Source organism: Ranitomeya variabilis, chromosome 5 (genome assembly GCF_051348905.1).
Source record: "Ranitomeya variabilis isolate aRanVar5 chromosome 5, aRanVar5.hap1, whole genome shotgun sequence".
Lineage (NCBI taxonomy): Eukaryota > Metazoa > Chordata > Amphibia > Anura > Dendrobatidae > Ranitomeya > Ranitomeya variabilis.
In genome coordinates, this window is record NC_135236.1 from 598,686,187 (window position 1) to 598,698,363 (window position 12,177).

The following is a 12,177-nucleotide window of genomic DNA, read 5'->3' on the forward strand; positions in this document are numbered from 1 at the left end:
CGCCAGCAGCTCTTCCGGCCCAGCGATCATGTGCCCAATGCTCATTAAGGTGGAGTGAATATTCAGTACCTCAATGATCAGAGCCACGTGATCGCACGGCTGAATAGCTGTTGGCACCGAACAAGATGCATTGTGGGTACAGGGAAGTAGGATGTGTGTTGTGTTTTTTTTTTTTTTTTTTTTTTCCCTTTTTATAGTAAAACCATGCATACAAGGGTAGGGGATAAGGAGCCATGCAAACAAGGACAGGGACGGGGGAACCATGCATACAAGGACGGGATGGCGAACCATGCATACCAGAATAGGGATGAGGGGACAATGCATACCAGGCTTATACTCGAGTCAATAAGTTTTCCCAGTTTTTCGTGGGAAAACTAGGTGCCTCGGTTATACTCGGGTATATACGGTAACTTAAAACATCGTAATCAGGTGTATGTACCCAAAAATGGTACATTTGATAACTACAGTTTAGCCTGCCAAAAAGCCCTCATACAGCTGTCAGCGAAACATAAATTATGGGTGCTCTAAAATAATCATCAAAAAAATACTTTTTTTTTTTTTTTTGTGAGATGGTGAGCTTCAAAAGGCGATTTGAATTACTTGTGCTGTCCTATAGTGGTCTTGGCTATACTAGACTTTATACCTGCAGTACATATTTTACTTCTTCATCTAGACTGAAATTTGCAAATTTGGGCTCCAAAGTGCACCCTTGGTGTGGCGACGGGCTCAGTACATTGTTCTGTTTCCTCAATTACCTCCCTGTAGCTTAACTGACAGCGATCGCCTGCATTGAATCCCTGGCACTGCATGTCTGTACTGGCACATACTCGCAGAAAATGCAAAACGTTTCCAGCTGCTGTAAATTGTGTATCCAGAAAAATGCACGGTAAAATATTGCAAGGCCAGATGTTACATTTCCTAAAAATTCCAAGCCCATGTCTTTTTTTGTGGGTTGAGTTGTACTTTTTAAATATCCCTATCCACACCCCCCCCACCCCTCTTCCCCCTCCATTCATGCTCTATGGGACTGTCAAAAGTAGCCCGACAGCCGCTGCTCCATTCCAATTGGGAATGTCAGAGCCCTGTTTTCAGGGATTAGTTGACTCCCCATCCATCAGACCTCCATCATTTTGCAAGTTGTCATCTTTCCAATTAATAGATTACGGGTTATTCTCAACATTAAATATTTTGTCAGGTCTGTACAATGTGAATTAGGTAGAGATCCTCTAAAAAAAAATTCAAGCAGAGAAAAAAGCAAAAACAAAATAGCTTATCTCAAAACCCCAACCAGTATATTCTTGGTACGAACTGGATACTTAACTCTTGTGATATCATATAGATATCTATATAGATAATATGCTTAATGTGCATATAACTATATTTTCATATATAGTCCCTTCCTAACATGTCCTGCTAATCAGTGAGGGTCAAGGTTGTGTAGCGTTTCCCTTACTTCGGGTCTTGGGGGACACTCGCTTTGCACGGGAATAACGCATACAGGCACGTTTTCTCCACAAATTAAGTGCATTCTGGTTTATTAAAGCGTCATAAACTGCACCGTAAGTCAGGTTACACATCACCAGCTTACACATAGTCTGTTACTTTAACACGTGTGGCTTTACAAAGCAGTCAATAGTTACGCCTTATCTCTCCAGTCACCAGGTGACTGCACAGTTCAGCAAGTCTCATATGTTAGCGCACAGTTCATTACAGTTCATTGTATGCATCAACGGAACATATTAACCACCGACAGTCTCTTCCAATGGCAGATACGTCTCTGCCGTATATTACAGGGTTTTTCCCATACCAAGGGTTACCTCTCAGGAGCTCCGGCTCCACACACTGACTCCTGCCAGTGCTGGTTCACAGGGAAACTGCCTCACTGGGATCACCGTCCTTGTGACCAGGGCACCTCGGATAGTCCAGACCCACAGTAGGAACTGGAGCTTCCCCAACACAGAAACCTTCTCAGGCTCTGTAGATGCAGCCTTTCCATGCACTTCCAGGAAGTCCAATCACAGGCACTTCCAACACACAGGCCATCAGTCCATGATCTTACCAGGTGCTTGCAGGACTCCAGTCCATCCCAGGACAATCCAACACCCTGACCATTCCAGGACTCACACTGTTACCAGATGCTTGCAGGACTCCAGCCCATACCAGGACAATCCAACACCTCGAGCATTCAGTCCATAGCCTCAGCAGTCCTTTCAGGACTCCAGCCCACTTCAGGACAACCCAACACACAGGCTATTACAGGACTCACACTCTTCAGTGCTTCCAGGACTCCAGCCCACTTCAGGACACTCCAACACTGACCGTCCACTAGGTCCACGGTCTCAGGTGCTTCCAGGAAGACTCCACTCACAGGAGCTTCCAACACCGACCGACCAGGACCTTGCACATGGACCAAACAGATCCATACACTCTGACCCTGTGACCCACACCCTGGTCACATTATCTAGGTTTAACCACTCCCCTGGGTAGGAGGGTGGGTGTGGCTAGTTTGACCCTCCCATCTCTCATAACTAGCCCTGCCAGTCTCCCATTAGAACTACACAATTACTTGTGTCCCAGCACACCAACCTAACTTCAGACTGACAGCACAGAGTGTCTTCCTCTGCAACACACACACCGGCAATTTACACTACTGCCGGACTTTGTCTCATCACATTTATGCCTCCAATCGCATCTTGAAGCACACACACAGCGCCCCCTGGCTGTAACGTGGGTCACTGCACCACAGTTGCTAAACCTCACCCTAAAAAACTTTGCTGTTACACTGCTCTGTGAACACAGTGATATATGTGCTTAGCAGAAAATGCATGCCTTTACCATGTGTATAGGCTCATACATCCTGTAGAGCCTTCACACCGCTCTGCGCACATGCTCATGTCGGAGCTCCACTTCTATTTCCATGCCCAGCAGTGTGGTTTGTTGAGCGATAGACTGGGGATCTCTGAATCTGGACCCCCACTGACCTGCAGCACTTGCTAGCAAGGGACTAGAGATCGTAGTTTGTATTGCCAGACTTGATTACTTTTATGAGCAGAAGCAAATCTTGTATGGTGGTGACATTTTAGATACATGTTGGCCAAGAAGACTTTGGCTTCACATGTGTTGCCTTAATGGGGGAGAGGAGAGGATGAATCTGCTGCTTGATACCTCCTGTGTTGGCTTCTCTTCAGAGAGACTAAGGGGGTGAGGGATGTTCAAGTTCAGCATGGCAATCCCTGCTTTCCTCCAACATATGCTGTCTGTGCAGAAATTCAGACGGTCCTACAGAAATTGGTGAGTTTGTTCAGCATTAGAGGTTCCTCTAGTATAATATTGATAAGTGTCTTAGATTAGGTCCATACAGTCTTATGTGCACCGCCACACAGTCCTCTATACAGTCTTTTGGGCACCGTATAATGCTTGATAATAAAAATATAATCAAATACTTAAATCTCCTTCCCGCCACAGGGCCGGTCTACTCAGCGACTTTTGTCTCTCTGCAGTGCTCAGGACAGAGGATGTGACGTCATTGCACCCTCTGTCCTGAGATGTCACAGAGCCAGAAATGCAGAAGCAAGAGGTAAGTATATCAAACAGTTAAATGCACGGATCCCCTCGACCAGACGCACTGGCCCCATAGCGTGTCTGTGTCCCCGATGGTGAGTGAGCCTTCAAGCTGACCAGCCAGCTTTATTCCTCACATAAACTGTACAGAGCAGAATGGCACAGCGCAGAATGGCACAGCTCCGCACACTATAGTGGTGCTACCCGACAGCGGTCTCTAAACAGTGTGCCGTAGTTTTGGTGTTCTTTCACTGTTAACGTCTAGCCATTACTGGAGCTGGTCGATGCTGACCAGTGGAGGTTTCGGACACGCACAGATGTGATATTCATGACCAATCCTAAGTAAAGTCTTTACTATACTTAAAAAAACCCTCATAATATAGTTTTGGATGGTCTTCTTAACTAAAGGCACAGCCTAGTCCCCCTTTTGTTAGAATTAGCTAATTTTGTTTGTTTTTTTGTTTTTGTTTTTTTTGTTTTCACCTGATTTCACTGTATAATATAGGGATTGGAAAACTGTCTACTGCTGATGGAAAAGCCTTTGCGGATCCTGAAGTTCTTCAGAGATTGACCTCATCAGTTAGCTGTGCTTTGGATGAAGCTGCTGCTGCGCTGACTCGGATGAGGGCGGACAACATTCATATGGGACAAGTGGACAAGTATGTGTCAATGCTCTGTAGGATCCACCATGCATCAAGAACACTTTGAAATGTTGTTTTATTTTTTAAACTTAGATGTTTAAAAAGTCCACTACTTTCTATATCGATGACACTGGTGCGTAGCAGTGTGTGAAAGTTTATGGCAAATGTGTTTTTTGACTGAAAACGAAAATGATTCTGAGAAATGTGGCAGAGGTCTAACAACTAAAGGTACAGCTAGTGGTTGCCAGTTATAGCAGACTTTTTAGCTACTTTGTATGGCCACCTTACAGTGGTTTTCATATGAAAGATCTTTATCCCCTATGCACATGTCAAGGCCCTGGCAATCGATCTGAAGATCCGGAGTCCCTGTTTCTCCTCACTTGGAGGACCTGTATCTTGTTAAAAAACTTAAATACCTTGTGAAAATCTCTAAGTTGCCCTGTTTCTGTTGCTGTTTTCCATTTTAGGGTACGTTCACACAGGACTTTTGCTGCGTATTTTTGCTGCGTTTTTTTATGCTAATTTTCAGCTGCTTTTTACAGTACCAGCAAAGCCTATGAGATTTCAGAAATCTCATGCACACACATTGGGTTTTTGTTTGATCAGTATTTTCTGCTTTGCTGCGTTTTTTGGACATAGGGCATGTCACTTCTTTCAGCGTTTTTGCAGCGTTTTTTCACCCATTGACTTGAATGGATGATGGAAAAAACGCTGCAAAAACGCAGCAAAAACGCATGTAGCATTATTTGCTGCGTTTATTGTGCAGAAAAATCATGGCCAGCAGGAAGTGATCTCACAGCCAAGAGCTTAGGGGTGTGGTTAGTGAGGTGTGAAGAGCCATTGTGAGCCATTGTGAGGTGTCCTGATTGTGATCTATTGTGAGGGAGTTTCTGGTAGTGAGGTGTTAGCCATGTCTTGGTATAGGAGGATGAGCATTAATGTTTCCCAACTAATCATGGAGGTAATATTTTTTTTAATTTGTGATATATCTATCCGATTGTTTGCAATGGTACACTTTGCGATGCTCATGTGCTGTTATGTACATTTTCATGTGTTCTGCATGTGTATGTTTGTATCTTCCTTGTCATGAATGTTGGCTTCATTTCATCTTGCATTTGGTAATTACTTTTTCATTTATTTTTCCAAGGTGGAAGCAATGCCTGTAATTTGGGATGTAGCTTGCCCAAACTACAGTGATCGTCAAAAAAAGGCCGATGCATGGCATGTAATTCGCCGTAAATTGTTCCCCCGCTGGGATGAAGGCGATGCTAAGCTCCACTGGGGTCACTCAACTTTATTATCATGCACAAATAGACAAAAAAACGCACCAAAACCGCACAAAAAACGCATCTATAAGCAGCTGAAAATTGGCATAAAAAACGCAGCAAAAATACGCAGCAAAAAAGTCCTGTGTGAACTTACCCAAAAAACGCACCAAATACGCACCAAAGAAACGCATCTAAATTAGCATAAAAAAAGCAGCAAAAATACGCAGCAAAAAAGTCCTGTGTGAACTTACCCTTATACTTCATTGTTCCATTGCAGAGATAATCACATAATCAGTAGATTAAATGTTTTTGAATATCCATATTGAATTGGGAGCTCCATAAGATGCTCCATACATAGTACGCCCCATATAATGCTGCAGAATGGTTAATGATGGCCCCATAAGATGCTCCATTCAAAAATATGCCCCATATTATGCTGCATAATGGTTAATGATGGCCCCATAAGATGCTCCATATTAAAATATGCCCCATAAAGGTTAATGATGGCGCCATAAGATTCTCCATATTAAAATATGCCCCATATAATGCTCCAATAAAGTTCATGATGGGCCCCATAAGATGCCCCATACAAAAATATGCCCCATACAAAAATATGCCCCATATAATGCTGCATAATGGTTAATGATGGCCCCATAAGATGCTCCATATTAAAATATGCTCCATAAAGGTGCCAGAGAAGGACCCGCATGATGAAGAGCCCAGAGCCTTGCTTCCCTTAGCCCTCCTTTTATAAATAGTGATTTCCCATATTACCTGTGTGATGTGCTATGACCGCACAGGCTGTCCCTGGAGGCATAGTGTTTCCTCACTGCTACGGTCTTGTGACCGGTACTACACGCTACACCTGCTGCAGCCCACAACGTGCACATTGAAGCCGCATTCCAGGAGGGTGTGCAGGGCACGTCACATGGTGACCGAACCAGCAGAGGGTGAAGTCCACTGCCTCAGTAAAGTACACATGACTGTGTAGCAAGTGTGCAAACAACCTCCGAACAACCTTCCATCCTGCCCGTTCTGTGCTGGCAGCGTCCTTGTTTCCAGCTCACTGCTCTAGTTCAATCATGAAATGTGTTCTCTGGGCATTAAGGTGGTATCCAGGACACTTGTTCATGGTGTCTACTTGTGCTGGTGGCAAAGGTTGCAATCAACCCTTCAGATGTTAAGGTGTTTTTTTTTTGTTTCCTTTTAAAAGGTAACTAAGAAACTTTTTAATCTGCATTTGCAAAGTTTTTTTATGATTGTTCTTTATTATTGGTGCTGAACAACATGTGCTCCAATGGCATCAAAGTATCTTGGGCGTGCTTGGATAATATGTTTGAGTCCCCACGTCTGTTGAACAGCTGCAACACATGCAGGGATTGCCTAACAGCCGCAAAACATGCAGCTGCAGGGACTCTAACATATTATCCGAGCAGGCCCAAGATACTCTGATAACAAGCTATGCGAGCACGCCTGCTCATCACTGTTCATTCCATTATTTTGCCACCTTTCCTTCTAAGCACCATGCTGTAGAAGTGTTGTAACTGTCTAGTTTTACTTCTGCAAATGGAGGAGGCGATTGTTGCCAAAGCTGCTTGGGTCCTGCTATCCGGCCAGTTTTCAGGGCAGTGCTTGCAGGCTCTAAGGCAACGGGCTTACAAGCACACGTTCCTCCCCTTGGAAACTGCGCCCTCTTATGCACTGCAGAGGTGGTAGGTAAACAAGCTGTAAACTACAAAAATGAAAATCCCTCTGTTCTCAAGAGCAGAGAACATTCTTAATGAGAGGTAAATAGCAGCGGCTTTTTTTTTTTTTTTTTTCTCTTAACTGTAGAAAGTCAGACTTGCTGCTCATTTCAACAGAGAATGATTACAAATAAAACTTTAGGTTTTTTTTGTTTTTTTTAACCAAATTACAAATACGTTGACATTGTTTTACAGTCGCAGTTTGGCTGAAGCTTGTTCAGATGGAGATGTAAATGCCGTCCGTAAACTCCTCAATGAAGGTAGAAGTGTAAATGAGCATACTAAAGAAGGCGAAAGTCTTCTCTGCTTGGCTTGTTCAGCTGGATATTACGAACTGGTACAAGTGAGTATATGATAAAGGAAAAAATTGTTTTTCTCCACTGTGTTTTTTTTTATCGAATGTTCTGTAGATGTCTTCATTTTAATGAATGGCTAAAATGTTAAATTGTTAATTTCTTATTGGGCAGTTTCAGGGCCGGACTGGCCATATGGCAAATCTGGCAAATGCCAGAAGGGCCGGTCTGGTTGTGGGCTGCCTTGTGTGCTATGTTGTTAACAGAATCAGTGTTCTCAAGACAGCAATACTGTTAACAGTTGTGACAGAGCACAAAGCCAGTCACTCCGTCACTTACCTCAGCATGCCGTGGTATAATTAGAAATATTGGTCTTGTAGTAAATCTTCCTTTCCTCCATCCAGGGTAATATTAGTAATATATTCCATCTGGTTCTTGGGGACGGGGACACCATGGACCTGTGTGATTTCAAATGCCAGGACTGAATTTCTTCCCCAGTCCTGGGCAGTTTCATTCCAATTAACGCCTCATTATGGCTACATTTGTCATGGAGCATGTCAAAGACTTTGTAGTGTGCCCAGATGCTGAGCCTGCTCCACAGAGGCAAGGTGCTAGATATCATCTAGCTGATATCTGCCTCAAATAGCAGCCACTGACTTTCCCGCTGATCGCTTTTATTAACCTCAAATCCCACTGCCTATTGCTGACAGCGGGGTTTAAGCGATTCAGCCCGGACATCCGTTAAGGCTACCATCTGCTTCCCTGCTTCTCAATAGCAGCGAACCAATGGATTGCTATGACAGCCAACAGCAGGCTGGACACCAACATGCTTGTAATGTCTCCTTCTCTGCGACGTCCAGCCTGTAGCTTGGTGTCCGTTATTTATACTATATACAGCAATACTATGGTATTGCATTATATAGTAGAAGCTATTAGACAATCGAAGGTTAAGTCCCTAAAGTGGACTAAAAATAGTGTGTGTTTGTGTATATAATATTTACAAATTCGTACCCCTCCCCCTTTCCCCAATTTAACGATAAATGGAAAAAACAAAAACATAATGTACGTGTTTGGTATCAGTGTTCAGAAAATCCATGATTGAGGCTTTTTAGTTGCTGCTAATTCACAAAAATGCATTAAGAAGTGATTATCCACTTCCCGATATATGCCGAATATGCAAGGTGCTGCCTTCCTGCAAACCACTGTACATATACTTCTTCTTGATCACACTGAACGCCGCCGTAAGCAAGTTTCTCGCCTCAATGCCCGGCACTGCCGCCAGCTCTCGGGACCGGAGCGTTCAGCTGCATAAAAATACGTGCAGCCGCACGCTCCGGTCCCGAGTGTTGGCGGCAGTGCCGGGTATTGATGCGAGAGACTCGTGCGAGTGCTTTGTACTCGCAAGTGTGACCCTGGCCTTAGGTTGCCAGCTGTATATGAAAGCTGACGCTCTGTTGCAACGCCCGTGATTAGTACTTGCACTGACTTCAGAGGTTTAACCCCTCTGCTGCTGTCAATAGTGACAGCGGCATCGAGGAGCATCACAGAGGGAGTGAACTTTGTCTGCTCCCATCAGCACAACGCAATATCGCGTTATGCTGATGGTTTCCATGGTAACCGTGGTAACCCCGGACCACATGATGGCCTCTGCTTCCTTCAGGGAAGGTGACTAGTGAGCACCCGCTCGGAGCATGAGCTGACATGCCTCCGCCCTCTTGTCAGATGCTGCTCTGATGCCCAGTGTGGAGATGATGTCCCATAGTAGGACAATATTAAAAAAAAAAGTAAAAAATAAAGGTTGTTAAAAATTGTAAAATAAAAAAATAAGAAAATATATTCCAATGAATACATTTTATGTTAAAAAAAAAAACAAAAAAAAAAACGCAGAAGTACACATTTGGTATTTCCGCAACCAAAACGACCCAACCAATAAAACTGTCCCTCTAGTTCACTGAAGAGGTTAACACCGTAAAAAAAAAAGAAAATGAGGCAAAAACTATGCGTTATCATACCGCGAACAAAAAAGTGCTATAAAATGCTATCAAAAAGGCGAATGTAAAAAATGGTCTTCTGAAAACGTCATCTTTTCCCACATAAAAAACAAGCTGCCATACAGCTCCGTCAGCGGAAAAATAAGTTATAGTTCTCTGAATAAAGTGATGCCAATTTTTTTCCATAAAATAGTTTGTGTAAAAGCACCAAAACAAAAGAAAAATTATAAATGCTGTATCGCTTTAATCGTACCGACAGGAAGAATAAACCTACCTTATCAATTTTGCCATATGAGGAATGGCATTAAAAAAAAACAATTCCTGCCTCCCAAAAATCGTAATAGAAAGTGATCTAAAAATGTAGTGTCTGAAAATGTTACCAATAAAAGCGTCAACTCGTCCTGCAAAAAAAAAAATGGTCACATGATTGTCAGCTGAAATATGGAAAAATTAGTTTTCTAAATATGGCGATGCAAAAACTATTTTTTGCAATAAAAAGCGTCTTTTAGTGTATGACAGCAGCCAAACATAAAAATCCTAATTATAAATATGGTATCTCTGTAATCACATCGACCCAAAGAATAAAGTCACCTACTCACTTATACCACACGAGGAAAGGTGTGAAAAATATATAAAACCAATTCTTCACCTTCTGTTGATATGTTTATTCTGCCTTCCAAAGATATCAGTGTGTCTCGGCTCACATTTATCTTGCACTCCGTGCTGAGCGCTTGCATTGGGATTTCCGTCTAAATATCTGAAATACATGATTCATGCAGAAGCCCTGGTGGAAGATTCCCTCAAACGAGGCAGATGCAGACATACTGGATGCCGTTTTAGGGGTGCATAAAATCGCAGCCCGTCAGTTTTATGCACTTCTAATCTGTCACGGCACTCAGAGGTTTAGATGGAAACCACAAAGTAAGTGCTCAGTGTAGGACGACAGATAAAGGTGATATCAAACGTCATGCAAAATGTTCCAATAAAAGATTGAACTCAATCCACCAAAAAAATCAAGTCCCCAGTCGGGGCTGTCATCCGTTAACAGAAATATAGGTGGCTTCCACGTTAATGGTAGTACAAAGGCTCTGGAAAAGCAAAATGGCCCTGGCTCTCCAAACGAAACTCAGTTAATTTTGTGCTCTCAAATCCATATGACCCCTTTGCTTCTTAGCCCCAGTGTGTCTAAACCACATTTATCATTCACATGTTTGACATTTCTGTAGCGATGATAGTCCACCTAATTTACAGGTGCATGTCTCCAGAAGCACGAGCTGGGCATTACAATGGCAGTTCTCAATTTTAAATCTGCATCGGAGTCTCACATTGTGGCTAAGCAGTACTGTACAGACACATTTCTACATTCATCAGAAATTGTGGGACAAACTTTGGTGCCATTTTTCCCAAAATCTTGGTGGTAAAAATGTAATTAATTTTTCTTCACTGTCCAATGGTATAAATTTCTGTGATGCACCTGTGGTGTCAATGATCACTGCACCCCTAGATTACCGTATATACTCACGTATAAGCCATCCCGAGTATAAGCAGAGACCCCCTAATTTTGCCACAAAAAACTGGGTAAACTTAATGACTCGAGTATAAGCCTAGGGTGGGAAATGCAGCAGCTACCAGTAAATTTCAAAAATAAAAATAGATCCCAATAAAAGTAAAATTGAGACATCAGTAGGTTAAAATGTTTTTGAATATCCATATTGAATCAGGAGCCCCATATAATGTTTCATACAGTTCATGATGGGCCTCCTAAGATGCTCCATACAAAAATATGCCCCATATAATGTTGCACAAAGGTTAATGATGGCCCCATAAGATGCTCGCTCCATAGCATAATATGCCCCATATGCTGCTCCATAAAGGGTGATAGCCCCATAAGATGCTCCATAGCATAATATGCTCCATAGCATAATATGCCCCATATGCTGCTCCATAAAGGGTGATGGCCCAATAAGATGCTCCATAGCATAATATGCCCCATATGCTGCTCCATAAAGGGTGATGGCCCAATAAGATGCTCCATAGCATAATATGCCCCATATGCTGCTGTGATTAAAAAAAAAAAAAAAAAAATGAAAAAAGACATACTCACCCCTCATTGCTGGGAGCCGAGTGCCGGTGTCCTGAGCAGGCAGGGACACTGGCGCGCTATGGGAACCAGGGGCCGGAGTCGCCACTGGCTCCGGACCTTGCGATATTCACCTGTCCCCGTTCCACCGCCGAGTGCCGCTGTGTCTTCCGGGTCTCTGCAGTGACTGTTCAGGCAGAGGACGCGCACTAAACACGTCATCGTGCCCTCTGACCTGGACGTCGCAGCCAGAGGACGCAGAAGACACAGCGCTGCCAGTGGAACAAGGACAGGTGAATATCGCATGGCTCACCCTCCTCCATCATACTCACCCCTCTTGACGCGGTCTCTTCTTCTCTGATGGTCTCCGGCGCATGTCGGCAGCTTGTTCCTGTGTTCAGCGGTCACATGGTGCTGCTCATTAAAGTAATGAATATGCGCTCCACGCCTATGGGAGTGGAGTCACGTCCATATTCATTACTTTAATGAGCGGTACCACGTGACCGCTGAACACAGGAATGAGCTGCCGATGCCAAAGACCATCTGAGAAGCAGGGACGTGCAGAGATGAGTCAGGTGGGGGTGAGTATGATGTGACA

At 43.5% G+C, this 12,177-nt stretch overlaps 1 protein-coding gene across 1 annotated transcript in view; it reads left to right on the plus strand.

Moving 5' to 3' along the window:
* LOC143776553 (ankyrin repeat and KH domain-containing protein 1-like) overlaps nucleotides 1–12,177 on the plus strand; it is a 196,800-nt gene that overhangs the window by 78,956 nt on the left and 105,667 nt on the right. Inside the window, exons 3-4 of the mRNA XM_077266025.1 lie at nucleotides 4,067–4,220; nucleotides 7,411–7,558. Of these exons, the coding sequence (XP_077122140.1) occupies nucleotides 4,067–4,220; nucleotides 7,411–7,558 (302 nt within the window). The remainder of the gene's footprint in view (nucleotides 1–4,066; nucleotides 4,221–7,410; nucleotides 7,559–12,177) is intronic.